Source organism: Ixodes scapularis, unplaced genomic scaffold, assembly GCF_016920785.2.
Source record: "Ixodes scapularis isolate PalLabHiFi unplaced genomic scaffold, ASM1692078v2 PGA_scaffold3__209_contigs__length_174095766, whole genome shotgun sequence".
NCBI classification, from domain to species: Eukaryota; Metazoa; Arthropoda; class Arachnida; order Ixodida; family Ixodidae; genus Ixodes; species Ixodes scapularis.
In genome coordinates this window covers 117432777-117450657 of record NW_024609868.1, presented here as the reverse complement: position 1 = coordinate 117450657, position 17881 = coordinate 117432777, and the positions used below count along the sequence as shown (strand labels likewise).

The following is a 17881-nucleotide window of genomic DNA, read 5'->3' as shown; positions in this document are numbered from 1 at the left end:
CTTTGGGTGCAGGACAGGGTAGGAGTCGACTCTGTCTAAAGGGCCGCTGAGCTAGCCGAAGAGTACGCAACGCGTAGAAAGCTGAGCGGAAAGGAAAGCGAACCAGGCCGGAGCAATCGCGTTGTGCGTAAGCCCTTCCAACACCAACAGGGAAACGGCTCGCGAGGTAAAAGGCCCGAGAAGCATGAAACAGAATAAAAGGTCCCAGAAAAGAGCGCAGATCACTCGAACGGAGACGAGGCGCGGAAAACGAAAGAAAGCAGTTCGAGGAAAGGAAGCCGCTCCTGTGCTTCAACTGCCAGGAACCGGGGCACATAACGGCCAGATGTAACAAACCGCGGGTTGTGTTCTCGTACGTGAACGGCAGTGAGGAGAACCTGAGGCTTCTTCGTCCCTGTCTTCACGTGCTCCAGGTAAACGGAAAGCCATGCAGGGTGCTTCGGGACAGTGCAGCGACGATGGACGTTGTTCATCAGTCGTATGTAACTACATCCGACTTTACTGGAGAGGTAGCTTGGATCAAGCAGGTGCTCGAAGAGCACAGTGTCTGTCTGCCTATGGCGAGAGTAAAGATAACTGGCCCGTTCGTAGAACTAGTGACAGAGGCGGCAGTCTCGCAAACAGTCTCGTCGGAGTATCCCTATTTGTTCTCTAACCGGTCAGATTTCTTGCTGCGTGAAAGGGGTCAACAACTGGGAGAAGGAGTAGTTCAGGCGTTGACGAGATCCAAATCGCGTTGCCCCTTTGTTAACGAGTAATCCAGAGCCAGAAGCAGCTAACGGGGAGCAAGCACTCCCAGAGTTGAAGGCAGAGAAACGGGATGAGGGGGACCAGGTTGTAGAACAGCCCGACCTCTTAGCACCAGAAAGCGTTCGAGGCCCCAACGCGTCGGCGCAGGAGGCGGAGGAAGCCGGGATCGTTGAGGAGTCTGTCTCTCTTAGCTCCGACCTCACGTAATTTTGATCGTCTGTTGCGGGTGGACAGAGGGTCTCTGACAGCGGAGCAGAAGAGCGACCCTAGTTTGTCAAGGTTGCACGATACAGCCAAGGAGTGTATTGCTAGGGCCAATGCAACGGTGCACGAAAAACACGGATTGTTATGATTATAATGCAATTCAATGCAAAGGTGCAAGCGAGCTGGACAAGAATGATGAAAATAATCCCTGGAGAAGGGGAACAAGGGGGACAAAGGACAAACACAAATCTCCTAACACAGCTAGGTGACTGGTGCGCGACTGAAAAAATCCGCCTGGTCCGGGTATCGAACCCGGGACCTCTCCATTACAGGTGGAGCGCTCTACCAACTGAGCTAACCAGGGGTTAGACGTCAGTAGAGCAAACGGGTTTTATCAGCCGCCACCAGTCTAACACCATCAAGGTGTTAGACTGGTGGCGGCTGATAAAACCCGTTTGCTCTACTGACGTCTAACCCCTGGTTAGCTCAGTTGGTAGAGCGCTCCACCTGTAATGGAGAGGTCCCGGGTTCGATACCCGGACCAGGCGGATTTTTTCAGTCGCGCACCAGTCACCTAGCTGTGTTAGGAGATTTGTGTTTGTCCTTTGTCCCCCTTGTTCCCCTTCTCCAGGGATTATTTTCATCACGGGTTGTTATATCGGCCCTACAAAGACCGCGAAGGTGGGGTCTTAGATCAGTTGGTTGTTCCGACAAAGTACCGCGATGACCTTCTGAGTCTTTGTCACAGAAATTGCTGGTCAGGTCATTTAGGTGTGAACAAAACGAAAGAAAGGTTGCTGGGAGAGCATTACTGGCCGGGGTGCTTTAAAGACTTAGAGCGATACGTAAAGTCATGCGATGCATGCCATCGAGTCGGGAAACCGGGAGAGAAATGGAAAGCTCCATTAAAACTCGTCCCGCTGATCTCGGAGCCATTTCGTCGACTCGTGATCGACACAGTTGGCCCATTGCCTAGAAATAGGTGAGGCTATAAGTACCTGCTCACCATGATCTGCCCGGCAACCAAATTTCCAGAAGCAATTTCTCTGAAGGAACTCAGCTCGTCGGAGACAGTCGACGCTCTGTTGACGGTTTTCGCGCAGATCAGATTTCCCGCGGAAATTCAGGCTGACCAGGGCACAGTTTTCACAAGCGCATTAACGACCAGGTGTTTGCAGAGGTGTGGGGTGAGGCTGATACACAGCTCCGTGTATCACCCTCAGTCCAACAGCGTGGAGAAATGGCGCTCTGTGCTCAAGAGAGTGTTACGCGCTTTGTGTCACGAACACAAAGGGGACTGGGAAAGCTGTCTCCCAGCAACTATGTTCGCTCTGAGGACTGTGCCTCATGAATCCACTCATTTCACGCCGTCCGATTTGGTCTACGGGAGAGCCCTTCGCTCTCCGCTTCGAATGCTGAGAGAAATGTGGGAAGGGACGGGAGAAAACCAAACGGTTGTAGACTATGTGTTGGTGTTGCTGGAACGGCTAAGTGTTACGCGTGAACTAGTGGACAAAAACATGAAAGCGGCTCAAGAAACGACAAAAGTGTACTATGACAGGAACGCCCGACTCCGAACCTTTGAGGTTGGTGATCGTGTAATGATTCTTAGAACGGCGTGAAAGAACAAACTTGAAGTTCACTGGAAGGGGCCCGTAGAGGTCATTGACAAGTTGTCGCAAACTAACTATGCTCTGAAAATGCCAGGACATAGAAAACAGGTGAAAATGTATCACTGCAACCTGATGAAACCGTTCGTTAAAAGACACGGTGTCGTTAACCTGACATTAAACATGCCCGAGGAGCTACCTACCGAAATTCCAGAATACAACGGAATCTGCCCAGGCGCTGAAAGCAGTGTGGATGAAATCATGGCACTTTCCGTGAACGCACAGCTTCTCAAACAAGCTCAGGTAGATCATCTAAAAGTACCCCTAAACGAGTTTCGCGACACTTTCAGTGATCGACCGGGAAGGACAGACCTCATGACTCATGGGATAGAGCTCATTTCAACCGAGCCAGTCTGGTCCAAGGCGTACAGGGTGTCGCCTCGTCAGAAGGAGATCATCGAGGCTGAGATAAAGCACATGCTGGATCTTGGGGTAATCGAGCCCGCCGAAAGCGACTACGCGTCGCCCTTGATTATCGTCGAGGCTCCCGGTAAAGACCCCCGGCCGTGTGTGGATTACAAGAAGTTAAACGCAATCACAAAGGACCAGTTATATCCTATTCCTAACGTTGAGGAGCGGTGAGAAAGGATAAGCGCCGCGAGGTACATTTCGACACTCGATCTCGTACGCGGTTATTGGCAGGTTCCTATGTCGGAAAGTGCGAGCCGGTAGGCCACGTTCATTTCTCTGGTGGGGACTTTCCGGCCTCTCGTACTGAATTTCGGGCTCAAGAATACGCAATTCAGCTTCTCGAAATTGATGGGCAAAGTCCTGAAACGTATGGACGGTTTTGCGCTCACTTATTTAGATGATGTCGCGATATTTTCCGACACGTGGGAGGAGCATATTGTCCACCTAAGAAGCGTGTTCACTAGGTTGCGTGACGCGGGGCTAACCATCAAGGCCAAAAAGTGCAATCTTGGTTGTTCACATGTGAGTTATCTGGGTCATGTTGTCGGCCAGGGAACGAGGCGGCCTTCGGAGCTCAAGATTGCTCCGATCGCCGACTTTCCGACACCCCGGACAAAAACTGACATTTGCTCGTTCCTGGGACTCGTCGGGTGTTACCAGCGCTACATACCCGACTATTCTTAGGTAGCAAGCCCCTTGAGTGATGCACTCCGAAAGGGAGAACCGGGTAATGTAGTTTGGGACGCGGCGAAGGAAAGCGCGTTTCAAAGTTTAAAGGGGGCGCTGATTTCCCGTCCCGTGCTTCGTGCAACGGATTACGACAAAGAGTTCGTAGTGCAATGTGACGCTAGTGACAGAGGGCTGGGGGTGGTGTTAAGTCAGCTTGGAGATGGCCAGGAAGAACATCCAATTTTGTACGCTAGTCGTAAACTAACCATGAGAGAGGAGGCTTACTGCACCTCTGAAAAAGAGTGCGCGTGTTTGGTGTGGGCGGCACAGAAGTTGGCGTGCTACCTGTATGGGGCGAGGTTCACCTTCGAGACAGATCATTGTCCCCTTACGTGGCTTCGCCAAATGTCGCCCAAAAATGGCCGCTTGCTCCGATAGAGTCTCACTCTCCAGCAATATAACTTCAGCGTCAGGTACAAGAAAGGTAAATTGATCGGCAATGCCGATGGGTTGAGCAGATATTTTTGATATCACGAAAAGCAGAAGGGATGATCTCAGAGTTTTTCGTTATCCACGGAAATCAGGAGCAAAGTGGGGGCCCTTCGTTAAAACCCCAAAATGACCTCACAATTTGCGAAAAAGTTTTGTCTTTTGTACCTTGTTCATGGGAGGCACTCACTTGACCGAATGACGTTTTAGCGAACGCCCACGTTTCACCGAATGACACTTTAGCGAATAGCCGGACGCCGCGAAGCGGCGTTTTCGGGTGGGCCAAATGGGTTCACATTTTTGTAATGAGCCGCCGCAGACTGTCGCCGCGAAGCGGCGTAAAGCGCAGCACGGCGGATGGGTTAACGCGCGGCCCCGTTATTCGCTAAAACGTCGATTCGCTCAAATGTCGCTGTTAGCTAAAGTGTCATTCGCTCATGTGATATGAACCCTTTTCAATTGCATTGTTTCAACAAATTTTGGTAATCCGTAATCCAGTCTGGCGGGTCTCAGGCGAATTCCGAGCGTTTGGTTGCGGTGTGGCGTGGTGTTGTGGGGGACGTTTACGCTGATGCCTCCGTTGTAAGAGGTTTGGGAGCTTGTTTAGTGCTTGCAGCGTCTTCTCAAGGCCTACTCCAAGCCCACCTCTTCAGGCCAGCGATTGTACCACCGGCCATTCGAGGTTTCCCTGGCCCCGGAGGGGCTGTAAAGAATGGACCCTTCGGCGAGCTTCTTTCGAGTTTGAACGCTGCGGAAACGAGTCTCGACGTGTCCGGGACCGTCGCCCGCTTGTCGGGGCATGCGCAAAACGAGTCTCGACGTGTCCAACCGTCGCCCGCTTGTCAGGGCCTGCTAGACACGAGTCTCGACGTGTTCGTGACGTCAACGGGACGTCTGTGTGTGTGTGTGTGTTGGTGCGCTCAGGAAAGGGAGAGAGGCATGGCCTAGCGGCGCGCTGACTTTCGCTGCATCGCACTTGGCGGCGGTTTTGCTGCCCTGGCGGGGCGTGAGGGAGAAACGGACCCTATATAGGCTCCTTGCACATGACGTCATTTCCGATACCCTCCAGAGAAGAGGGGGAGAAGGAGCTCCCCTCTTATCAGGACCCTCCTTTGTGCCTTCCGGATTTGCACAGGCGTCGCTATTCTCCTCCCAGAAGATTATAGAAGATTAACCCGTCACTCAAAATTCTTACAAAAGCAGCTTCCCTCTCCTCCTTTTACTTGGTGTGCAAATGTGTGCGATGTGACGTCAATGCAAGGAGCCTATAAGGCGGAGCGTGAGGCTGCTGCGATGTTGAACTTCCGGCTCAGCAACACTTCCTTTGATTTCCTTGCTCCCAAGACTCTGACTGACTGCTCCGATGTTCTCTCTGATTTTGAGGACTGTATCGCAACCATGTAATTAAACAGTTCGTTACGTTACCAAGTCTCCCACCTCCACTGAACCCCTGGGTTCTTCTCTTCGGGGAATGGACGTCGCCAAGGGCCAGGAGGCCTCCGGACGTGTTGCTCAAACCCCACCTCTAACAGCATTATTTGTTTTCCGCAAATATTGAATGAGGAAATTGCCTTAGTCAAAACTCACCAATAAAAAAGTGTTCAATGACTCAAATGAAGCTAAGCCTATTTATTTATTTATTTATTTATTCGAGTTTCCTTAAAGGCCCTCGATGAGGGCATTACATAAGGGGGTTACATAACACGACAGCCTAAAACAGTGACAACGACATAGTGTGCGAATACATGGGGTGCTGAAAAACAACGTGACGTCGCCACGAGCAGCGGCAACACAATACATCACCTCAGCGACCAAGGCCTGTAAGATCGACGTGTAGTAAGTAACTCTGTGACACTTTAGCGTCCCTAAAATGAGTTATACACCCGCTACGAATAACGACCGAGTGCATGTTTGTTTTAGCTGACTCCCAAAAATCGCGAAACACCTGTGGCTCGCTTTTCAGCGAGACCTTCCAAATTTATATTCAATCATTAGCAAAGACTAGACGAAGAAATAATCGCCTTAATTTGTCGGGTCGAGTCGGGAAATTTAGAAAATCATGGAAATGTTATCTTTTTCTTCGAGCAGAAGTTCCGATGTGCCAAAATACTTTGCCACATGATGGATAAGGGAGAGCGGAAGTGGCAAAAACAAAATGTTTCAACTTGGACAGCACGTTGCCGTACGAATGCTGGCCAGAAGCTGTTGACCCATAATTTAAGAGAGGCGTCGGTATCGGCAAGCCTCAGAAGCAAAAATAGGTGTGCGGCGCCAGGTAACAGAAGAGTGCGTGCGTGATGTCATAAGATAGCAGCACGCCCTACACTCTGGTGCCCATAAAAACCTTTTTTTTTCTAGGACAGCGAACACAAATTCAACAAAACAAGAATGAGATACACAGTATTGCGCGTCGCGCATGCTGTCATCCCTATTGGAAAACCCCAATATAAACAGCGTATTATGGATATTGGTAAACAATATCTTTTTATTGTATTGCAATACAATATAGACAGTGTATTGGAAAACATTACATTTATTGTATTGTATTACAATAAGGATTTGTTATGGGATTCCAATATCCATAATACGCTGAAAATATTGGAATCCAATACCGTATAAACCCTTATTGGATCCCCATGTGTCGTATGGGGATCCAATAAGGGTTTACGATTCCAATATACTCAGCGTATTATGGATATTGGAATCCAATATATTATATCGGCTACCAATAAAACTATATACGAGTTGGAATATCACATTCAGCGCAACATTTCTCTGTAACGCAGTCTCTTCTTGTGTGTATTTCTGAGTGATAAATTAAAAAAATGTTGCTGTTGTGAAATTGAGAATAAAGAAGCAAAACACTGGACTTATCCATACCAAATATATTTAACATATTCCTGAACTGGAGGATCTGGCATTTACTGCAAAAGAAAGTTAATTGTTTAGGACTCTCATTCAAAAACTTGATGTTTGAAAACAGAATGTGAAATCCTCACCTTAATGAAAACAGCACCTGCTAGCTGTAGCCATATAGAAACTGCAAAATAAAAATTTGTGATTAGTTCGCGACAAGTAGCAATCCTTCACCAAGCGGGTAGATTCAAAATTATGTCTGCGTTTGATTGTGGAAAAATAAGCTTCAATGCCACTGCCACAGGTCATTCTGAGCTCAGTCAATTAAATATATGTATCCTCTCTTCTGGCTTCACTATTCCTGCTTCGCACCTAACTAGAGTATCTGGAATGCTCACCGTTGAGGAAAAACGAACTGGTGCTTGCTTGCTTGTAGGCCGTGGAAACTGGAAGAGAGATTTGCGGTTAGTTGCGTCCAAGTAGCAGTTACTTTGAGTAGCCACGTAAAGTACACTAAGTCTGAAAGATTCAAAATTACATGCGCGGGACATAGATATCCTCTTGCGACGTAACTGGGCACGTGTCAATGTCGCCCGCTTGTATTACAGAAAAATAAGCTTCACTGCAGGAGCTCCCAGTCGTTCTGAGCTCCGTCAATTAAAAATGCTGTACCGGTCATATGGCTTCAGTATTCCTCCTTCGGGAATCTGGAATTCTCACCTTTGAAGAAAAGCTAACTGGGACCTGCTGGCTCTTAGGCTGTGGAAACTGCCAGAAAGATTTGCGATTAGCTGCGTCCAAGTATCAATTTCTTTGACCAGCTACCTACAGCGCACTAAGCCCGATAAATTCAAAATTACATGTGCGTGACATAATATGCCTCTTGTGACAAAACTGGGCACACGTTTTGTCGCCTACAGCAACACTAAAGCCAGACAGACAACAGGTACGGCACCTTTCATTGACGGAGCTCAGAACGAGTAGGGACGCTTTCACTGAAGCTTGTTTTGCTGCAATACACACGTGTATTGCAGCAAAACAAGCTTCAGTGAAAGCGTCCCCAGTCGTTCTGTCAATTAAATATGCCGTACCGCTTCTCCGGCTTCAGTATTGCTGCTTCAGAGCAATCTAGAAAATCTAGAATCCTCACCTTTGAACGAGAACGAACTGGCGCCGGCTGGCTTGTGGGCCATGGAAACTGCAAGAGAGGTTTGCGATTAGTTACGTCCAAGTAACAATTTTTTTTGGGTAGCCACCTACAGCACACTCAAAATTACATGCACGGGACACAGATGCCTCATGCGACGGAACTCCCTTCATCCTTGTTTTCTGTTAACTCTGCTCACCTTCACCACTCGCCTCCAATTTCTGCGCTACTTCTTTAATCTCAATTCCCTGGTTCCCAAAGGCCATGCCATGGCTTGCGCCAGTCACGGATCTGTCAGCCCTGCGACTGGCGCTATTGTGGCAAAGGCGCCACAGCACCTGACGCTTGATGTGCTCTTTCAATATTTTGAGCATGGCTCAAAACAGGTGGATGGGTGTCTGGTATGACCTTTGCTTATTTGCGGATCGTTCCGAATCAGAGGGTAGGCGCTTCTGCGACCTGGGCGCATGCTCGGTATTTTACAATAGTTGAAACCGAACTCTGCAGGAATCTTGAAACATAACAAACATAATGTGCACGCCAAAAGGCATAGCAAATGAAACACACACCATCTATCTATTTTCGTTTCTTGTCCGCAAGAAGCTGTCGTATATGTAGCCTCCCTTGCTTAAGCCGTCCCTCCCTAGTGTCCCGGTCGGGTCTCGTCCTGATGAATCGTCGGTGGAGACCTGAGGAGCGGTCAACATCAGATTAGACCTTTTTGAGACAGAACCATATACTTGCTGAGAGGAAGTGCACTCAAACGAATCTCAGGCATGTCATTTATAGTGCGTTTTAAATTGAGACGAATGATGTAAAATGAGACGTCAATACTGACGCACCCCTTTTGCGAACCCAAAATTTTGAAGGCCTTGTCCCCCTCGCTAGGGGGACAAGGCACATGAATCCCGGCATGTGGATGAAATTTTTACCTTAACATCCCGACTCAATGCCCATCCCTGAATATTCGACCACCACACTTTTAGAAAAAAAAATATTTTTTTTAGAAAACACCGAATTATCTACCACCCCTACAAACGCCTGAACCAAGCATACTCGTACCGTGGCTTGTTTGCTCAGTGCCGCCCCCGAGTTAATTCGGGCTGACAATGTTGTTTTGTTTTTTTTCAAATGGAACCCACATTCTTAGTTTCGGTTTTACTTGTAGAGGCAGGTGGATACTTTTGTAAAGCTTCCTCCCTATGCGCTTCCGAGTCAACATTTTTGCAATGGCCAACCCCCGGGCTTTGATTTTGCGCTCCTTGATGAATGCTGAAACTCATATAGGCGGGCTATAGCTCGCCTTGAAAATACTTGCTTTTGGTGGCCGAGAACAAACTCGTGTTCCTGATTGGCAGCCACTTGCTGCCAAGAATTGCTGCACATATCCTAAAGATTAATCTAACACAGATGCTTTGGCCGGACAGAGACACAAAAGCCTGAAACAAGGCCACTATACAGACAGGAAATAGAGTGTCTGCGAGGAATGAAACGCACAACTCAGATAGGCGTGAATCACTCACCTTGAAAACACTTGCCATGCGCGGCAAAGAGCAAACTTCTGGCCTTGATTGGCTGGTGCTTGCCACCAAGACCTGCATGTATAAGAAAGAACCTGGTCTTGGTCAAACTTGGGTGTTTTTGCAGAAGAGAGACAACAAAATACTAATGCAAGACCACTACACATAAGTTATGGCATTCAAGAGGAATGAAATACAAAACTCATAGGCGGGCAATAGCTCACCTTGAAAATACTTGCTCTCGGTGGCCGAGGACAAACTCGTGTTCCTGATTGGAAGCCATTTGCTGCGAAGAATACCTGTAGATATCCTAAAGAACCCAGTCTTAGTGTAACACAGATGCTTTGGCCGGACAGAATACAAAAGTCTGATACAAACCACAAAAAGCAGGAAATAGTGTCTGCGAGAGATGAAAAAAGACCCAAGTGGAGAGGCTCGTTCTGTTTCATGTTAGTCAAATAGTGTAGCTCATTTTGCTAAAACGATGCATATTTGCTAAAAAAAGTATCTATATTTTGCCCCATTTAGCAGAGTTTACTGCCAAGGGTACCTGCACACCAGAATAAGTCAGAATTAGTCAGTTTTTTTTTTTTCTTCTTTTGATGAGCGACAACAGAATCTTAAACAGATGATGAAACAAAATATGAACACAGCAAGACAGGCTAGTTTGCCTTCATGCAAGCACAGTGCCTCGGCCAACCAAATGAGGTTCTATTCTTTATCACTTGTCATATTTGGTGGGAATAGTAAAGTAAATGAAAATAAGGCAATCTCTCTTGCAGCCGACAGCTGCAAACAAAATTCATATACCTCAATGAACGACCTGGAAATAAAATTGGGTGGTGGCCAAGTGGTTTAAGGTGTCGAATTTCAAACTTACAGACTGTAGTTTTGGTTTAAGTCCTCCTGGTGTATATTTTTATCCTCATAACTATATTTACATTGTTTTTTTTGTATTTTTGAGGCACAACTACTTAATTTATACGCTAATTCACCTTTAGAAGCATTTTAATTACACTCCATGCCTTTCTAGTGCTCGTAATTGATTCTTGGTGAAAGCGGTCTTAAATTTTTCTTTTCTTGCTGTCGCTGCTGCTTGCTTTCTCACCTTTAGAATGCTGACAACTCGACACAAAAGTAATGAAAAATGTGTTTAAAATGTCATGAAGATCAGCATTTCCAAGCTGTACCCCTGCTTCATGCCCCGACCATGCCACCATACCATAGCTGAGTGCAGTGACAAATGGTCCCAGGTTTGTCACCCAACCGTTTTTTGGGCTTACGGTGTGGCGCGACTCATGAAGCACCTATGCTTCGCGATGGAGCCAGTGAGCGAGGTGCGACACACTAGAGCTGTGCAAGCCACAGCTTTACTGCCTGCAAAGCGTGGGAAGATCCCTCTCCCTTTGCAGAGCTGGCATTAGCTCACCGAGAAGCTATTGCAAGCACTAGAAAGCCACAGAGTGTGAATAAAAGCGCTTCTGAAAATGAATTAGTGTGTAAATTATGCATCTATATGTTAAAACTTAAAAAAAAGTAGATATGTATATATATATATCTATTTAAATACTAAAAAAGGCAAAAAAGAAAAAAAAATGTTTCCAGGTGGGCTTGCCCCCAGAGCTCCACGGTTCTTGAATTCAGTTCCCTAAAGCCCGCTTCAGACGGAACAATTTCGCCCAGCAACTTCATGTCGCAACACCAGCAACACGGGCCGCCCGCGTTCACATGCAGCAAACGAATTGCTACGACTTGCCATCATCATCATGAAATTTTATTTTTCTTACAGTATTTAGACACACAGTTATATCCTAAAAACATGTTTTTATATCTTTAAATTTGGCTGAGAATACTTACTCGTCTTTTTGAAACAGTTTATTTTCAAAAATGATCCATTTCAAACCTGAACTAAGTCCTCAGTTCTCATCATCGCGACCACAGGGGTGTCACGTGAAAATATTGCATTCCTGATTGGCTGCTGCCGCTTCAAACATCTCCGAGTAGTCAGAGTTGCTCGTCCGCTTCGAGCCGGACCCAATCTCAGCAATTTGTGTCGATGTAGGGAAAACTAGGGAACAACCCGCCAGCAGCCCCAAAATTGCTGGAAAGGTTGCCCCGTCTGAAGCGATCCTATACTCTGTTTCATACATAGAGTGCAACACAGTCAAAGCTAGCGCACCGGTTTGCATTGCTGACCGTGCCTACGTTCGCCCCATAAGATAGCGCGTCCCCTGCAGAAAAATTTTAAAAAGTCGGAAAATGTGCCTCCTCGGGGCTAGTAACTGATATTGGCGTTATGATTTCAACGGAGCACAAATGTTTTTCAAGAAAAAGGAAAAGATAATGTAAACCACCTTAAATTGTTTTCGTGTTCATCTGTGTGGCAGCCGCTGATTTTGAGAAGATGGCGTCTTACGCAGCAAGCTCAAGTACCTTTCCTGCTCGGATGTTTTCGAAGATTCGTTGTGCGAAAATCTTGAAAGAGTGCAAGCAGATGATCACCAATGTGTACGGGAGTGTAAGAACACATTCCCCGGAGAATTCGGTCGTGAAGTCCTGGAGACGGCCAGTAACAACACTGGAGTGTGCCCTGTACTGTCGCGAAGTGCAAGGCACAGTGCCTATCTGGCAAGGTGGCGTCCCCGTAGCAAAGACCTCGCAGCAAGAAAGTTTCGAGCACGGGGACCGTCAAGCATGACGAGTTCACACAGAACGCCATTCGCCTGAAGGTGCATTGCAAGTGCTCCGAGAGGGAGATTCCTACCCTTGACAGCTATTTCAAAATAAACTGTACAGGCCACAACTATTGTCGTTAATGTTTTATTATAAATTTTGGGACAAGGCCGCTATCAGGGCGATTCCTCATTCCACGCTGCACGAAAGAAAAATATAACTCTGTGCTGGAGGCAAATAACACTTGCAAAGCGGCAGACCAGATGGTAGAAATCTGGCCTCTCGGCGACTTACAAATAAAAATCAAGAAGGAGGAACTGAAATATGCACTTCGTCAATGCGCACAATCTTGCAGAAAAAAAATGTCTAAAAAAGAAAAAAAAAAAATCTTTGCGCGTAAAATGGGTTTGAACCACGGCCACCGAGACGTCAATATCGCCAGAGCAGCGCCTTCTACCACTCGTCCACGAAACGCGCGGAGTAACACTTTTTCTATTTTTTCATGCGCACCACTTTAGTACCTTTGACAGCGTTGCACGCTGAGTATGAAACAGAGTATAAGACACCCTATTGTCTGGTACAGAGACCATTTATGAACGCTTGGGTGTTTAAACGATGTACTACACATTTTACAAAAAGAAAAAAAAAATTGGGTGTTTAAACGTTGTACTACCCTTTTTTCAATAGAAAAAACCAACAATAAAAAAAATAACACATTTCAGAAGAAAAAGTTGAGGAAACGGAATGTACCATTATGTTCAGTGAAGTTTGGTGACAAGACTCGGGACTCGAGCAGGAATGCAGTCATCCTTGGTGTGACCCCATGAGACGGTCTTGCTGCCTTTACTGGGGTTTATCTAACTGAGGTACCTGTACGAAAAGTAGAACACATGTGCATAACACTCATTATTCACAAGAAAATTTGTCAATGTCCAAAATGACCCATGAAGAAAATTATGCGAGGAATTTTCAGGCTGCGTTGGCCGAGTCACCTCTCGTGGCCAATGTTTCATAGCAACTTTAATTGTTGTGAACAGTTATAGCGTATATTACGAACAAAGTGCAATTTGGTTTTGTAGGAAACTATAACACACAAAACGACACTTGTATACAGTATGTTGAGGTGCCTCTAAACAAACTCCAGGGTTTCATGGCGCCTCCTTCAGATACCTGATGTTGAACATGAAATATGTGCACCAAGGAGTGAGCAAACAGCGACTTCAGATTTGTCTCTAACACCAGCGACATGTCGACAAGGAGTGCAACGTGTAGAAGGTCGTCTAGAAGTGTGCCAAGATGAAAAAGCAAGATGTAACGATATCAGAATAAGATCACACCAACCAGTGTGGTGAGACAATCTACGATGTAGAGACAGTAATCGGAAGTCAACCGACGTACGGCCGCGATTTACTTTGCAACGACTAAAATGAAACATAGCAAAAAAAAGTTTTTAAAAATAAAAAAACGCGTTTTTTTTTTTTTTTTTTTTTACTTTTATTTGTTGAGCGCAGCCGGTAGCAGAGCAGTTGGGCGGCGTCACGAAAATCTGACAGACTCGCTAGCTTTTCTCAACTTCGTACGGCGCCAGTCGGCACCACAGATGAATGGTCGGCACTCGTAGTCTACCAGGGAAGAAAAAAGTACGAGCTCAGAGCCCAGCGTCGCTCGCGACTTTCGTAAAGAGAAGCTCCGGTAACACTTCGGCGACTCGTGAGCGTTAAACAACGCCTCTTCGAACGAGCCCACGAATCCAACACGTCGAACGGTTTGCGCCGGTAAGCACGCTGGGAGCCAGGGGGCTGGAGGTTGAATATCCGAAAGAGACGAGGCGCTGGTTTCTACGTCTATTTCGCACATGAGATAACAAGCCGAGTGATAGCTAGCCGAGTGTAAACACTGACTGACGTTACATCAGAGTACACGCAGTCGAAATGACGTCTGCAACAGAGCACAGCCAGACGCTTTCAGCAGGGGACGCATGCGTTCAAATAAGCTGCGATTTCAAAACATCATGTCTCCCTTCTGTCCTTCAGTGTTCACTTTGATCTGTGTATACCAAAGCACTCAATGCTGCAAGTAATAAAGTCGTCTATACGTACCTTTCGAAGCGATTGAAAGTGCGTTGGTTTCACTTGGAACCCACAAGCAAAGTGTGCGACGAACTTGACGAGCTGTTATCCGTCGGTTCCGCCGGGTTGGCGCGGTCGCGGTCGTTGCGCAAGGGCGGCGCAACGCTTGTCTGGCAGCGCATGCGCGCAGGCGCGCCGGCTCGCCTCCCTTCGGAGTTCGAACTGCCTCCGAAGCTCGAGCGCTCGAGCTTTCGCGCGCGCGGGTTGACGATGGAAACTTTTCTCATAAAACGAGTCTGTAACGTATCGTTTGATGGCGCAAATGCACGTATTTTTCCCGTCGTTTTTTACAGTGTGTGAATCTTGCGAAACGGGCGACGAAGAGTGGTGGGTGAAATGTGCTCGCGTGTGGTTGTGGATTTTGTGTACGACGTAGGATTACCCAGAAAGGTGGGTCAATATCGATAAATGTGCGGGTAAGAAGCACGTGACCTGTCAAGCCCATTAATCCTCATTATTTTATCGTGCGAACTGACATTGTCACGTATCGCATTCGATTTGGGTTCCAACGTCGGTAACCTAACTTTTGTTGCATTAAAACTGCAATAAACATTTGTTTGAAAACGATCACTCCAACGCGCACGTCGTTATTGGGCTTTCTCATTGAAAGGTAGGTCGCGGGTGTCCCAGCTAGTTATTCTGAATGGTTTGGTGGTTGTCTAGCATTTCAAGCGCTCGAGGCTGTGTGTACTGTGTGCGTACGTACTCTTGCGCTTTCGATCAATGTGAATGTGTTTGCAACGCGGAACGTTTGTGTTCTGTGTGTATCCCCCTCCAATATCGTTCTCTCTCGTATTGCCGTATGGTAACTCCTGCTGTTCTACAATATCATTCACGCGATGTCGTATTGTGGGCGTACCGATATCCACATGTTTCTTCACGGGCGATCAATACTGTGTTACGTATCCTCTTAGTCCGCGGTATATGCCGACGTAATTCATGTTGGTAACTTGGAATTCGTTCTGAGATTTATCCACGCGATATTGTATTCTCCTTTGGGCCCGTGATCGACGACCGATATTTATATATCGTGTGGCCGCACAGTATGTCTATGTCGGTCACCAATATGCACGCGGTGTCGTATTCTATTCCAATAACCGTAAGTTCTGTCGGGATATTGTGCTTCGATATCGTGTTGTATACCAATAACCGCAAGTTATATCGGGATATTGTGCTCCAATATCCTGTTGTATACCAATAACCGCATACAATATCGGGATATTGTGCTCCGATATGAATTCCCGTCGTGCGTATTGGGTTAATCGGATAACAATAAGTTTTTATTGGTTTCCATCAACTTCATTGGAATACAATATTTCCAATAAGCCGAGTTCATATTGGCCTTTTTCAATAGGGATGTCAAGTTCGAAGCTTATTTTTGGAAATTTTAACAATTATTTGTGTCGAAATCTGCTTGGAGATGCTGCAATTCAGTAGAAAAGAAAATACTTATGATAACTCTGCTGGCTCAGCACTGTTATCGTCAGAAAGAAAGGGCGATGTTTTAACTATTCTGATCTTGATCTTCTTCCCCTTCTTATTATTTAATAAAGAGCAATTTGCCGAGTGTCCCAAGTAACTCACGAGAAGTATGGTATACTCCGGGAACCCGTCACAAAAGACAACGGTATGCCCTCCGCTCCTCCATCCCCTCCCCGCTCCCCCCTTTCCCTCTGTCGCGGAATAAGGTAGGCTTTTACGAATACAGGAACAGGGAAATAAATTCCTTGATAGGCATAAACCAGTTTTAAAAGTAAATACAGTTGATATGTCTCCACTGAGAGACGAAGTTTCTGCTCGATCTAGCGTAATAAGATAGTTTTAATGCAGTCTTCCCGACAAGCATCAGACCGGCTCCCACGCCCTAGAACAGCTCAAGGGCAAACACGAACGCCTTCATCGTCGTCCGGTAAACTTTGTTCCTTTTTGTCTGTTTGGGGAGCATCCAGGGCGATGGCTGAAATCTGAAAATAATAGTTTCAAAACTGTGTAAAATATTGACGTTCCAAGCAATGTCACGTATTGTTCACGTTGCCCGGAAGCCTCAAATACATGGCCGTCGTGCTGATTACCGAATACAACATTGCGACAATGATGCTCAAGCATCCGTATTGTAAGGAGGTGGGCAGTGCCGCTGCTCATGGTACATGCTCGACTCGTTTATTTTACATTCATTAAGCTACATGCGACAGGCTACCAATGAATTTAAAGAAAGAAACCAAGCTTACGCCAAGATAAAAAGGCAGGGTTGTCGACCTCAATTCACCCGGTGTTCTAGAGGCCTATCGAGATTGATTTAGTATGGTAAAAGCAGCACCGATTTCAAAGCCGTTACCCGTGATGTTCCTGAATTATAAAAAAAAAGTTTTGCGAAACGTCGGTTTTTTAATAAAACCCAAACAGAAGTGTACCATTGCCAAAAATAAAGCATAGCTTTCTCCTTTCCATTGTGTCTTAAGCGTGATACATTCTGTTGATCAACATAGTAAAACAATTTTACATATCCTCGAGTCTTTCTTAAGCCATAAAAGGGACACATGAACTCAAAAAAGGGTCCTATCATTTTTGAGTCCTAGACCGGGTTTCGAACCGCGGTACGACATTTACTGATTTTTCCTTTAGAGCTTAATTGTCTTAAGCGACTTTGAATACGGCTAACAAAAATCGCCGGCTGCATTTCACATCGAAGTCCTATTCGGTCTTTCCCACGTGAGTGTAAAGGTGGCGGCGCCAGTGAGCAAATAGCCCATGACCACTTCCGCTTTTAAGTTAGACGGCGGGTTTCGTAGTATTTGCGAAGTCAAATATATACACGCAATCTTCTGGAAATGGCCACTTATAGCCCTGTCAGACTTAATTCACTCCTATTATCAAAACACTGATGAGTAAAAAAATTAGGAAATATACGTGAACCCGAGGTGTGCCCGGGCTACTCAATAGTTGGCGCCACTGAGTTTGTTGCAAAACAAAAAAAGGGAAAATAATGGATGAGATGGTAGTACATAGAGGGATTGTTTCAATTGCTTGGTCGATATTAAATTCTCGTTACGGGAGTAAAGACCCTTTGGTTTTTATTTCTGGGAAACTTATTTGGTATGTCACGTGACCATGGTATAAGGAGGGGAGGAGGCTACTGGAGAGGAGAAGAGATCACTGTAGGAGGGTGAGGGGAAAGATTGGGAGAAGGGGGAAGAGGGAGGGACAAAAAGGGAAGGGAAGGAGGGAGAGGGCGCCGTAGGGGACTGGGTGAAATATGTACAGAGCCCCAGGGGAAGATAAGGAAGAGAGCGGAAAGAGACGTAGGGAACTGAATATAGGTGGAGAGGGAATCGGTGATGTCACGTCACCTATATTTTGTCGCAA

The 17881-nt window shown here is 46.4% G+C and overlaps 1 protein-coding gene and 1 pseudogene across 1 annotated transcript in view; one reads left to right on the top strand and one right to left on the bottom strand.

Annotated features, from left to right (window-relative positions):
- LOC120837598 (cubilin-like) overlaps window positions 1-17881 on the bottom strand; it is a 201256-nt gene that overhangs the window by 95835 nt on the left and 87540 nt on the right. The window contains exon 4 of the mRNA XM_042292858.1: window positions 16411-16482. Coding sequence (XP_042148792.1) covers window positions 16411-16482 — 72 coding nt within the window. The remainder of the gene's footprint in view (window positions 1-16410; window positions 16483-17881) is intronic.
- On the top strand, window positions 439-1913 carry LOC121046053 (annotated as a pseudogene).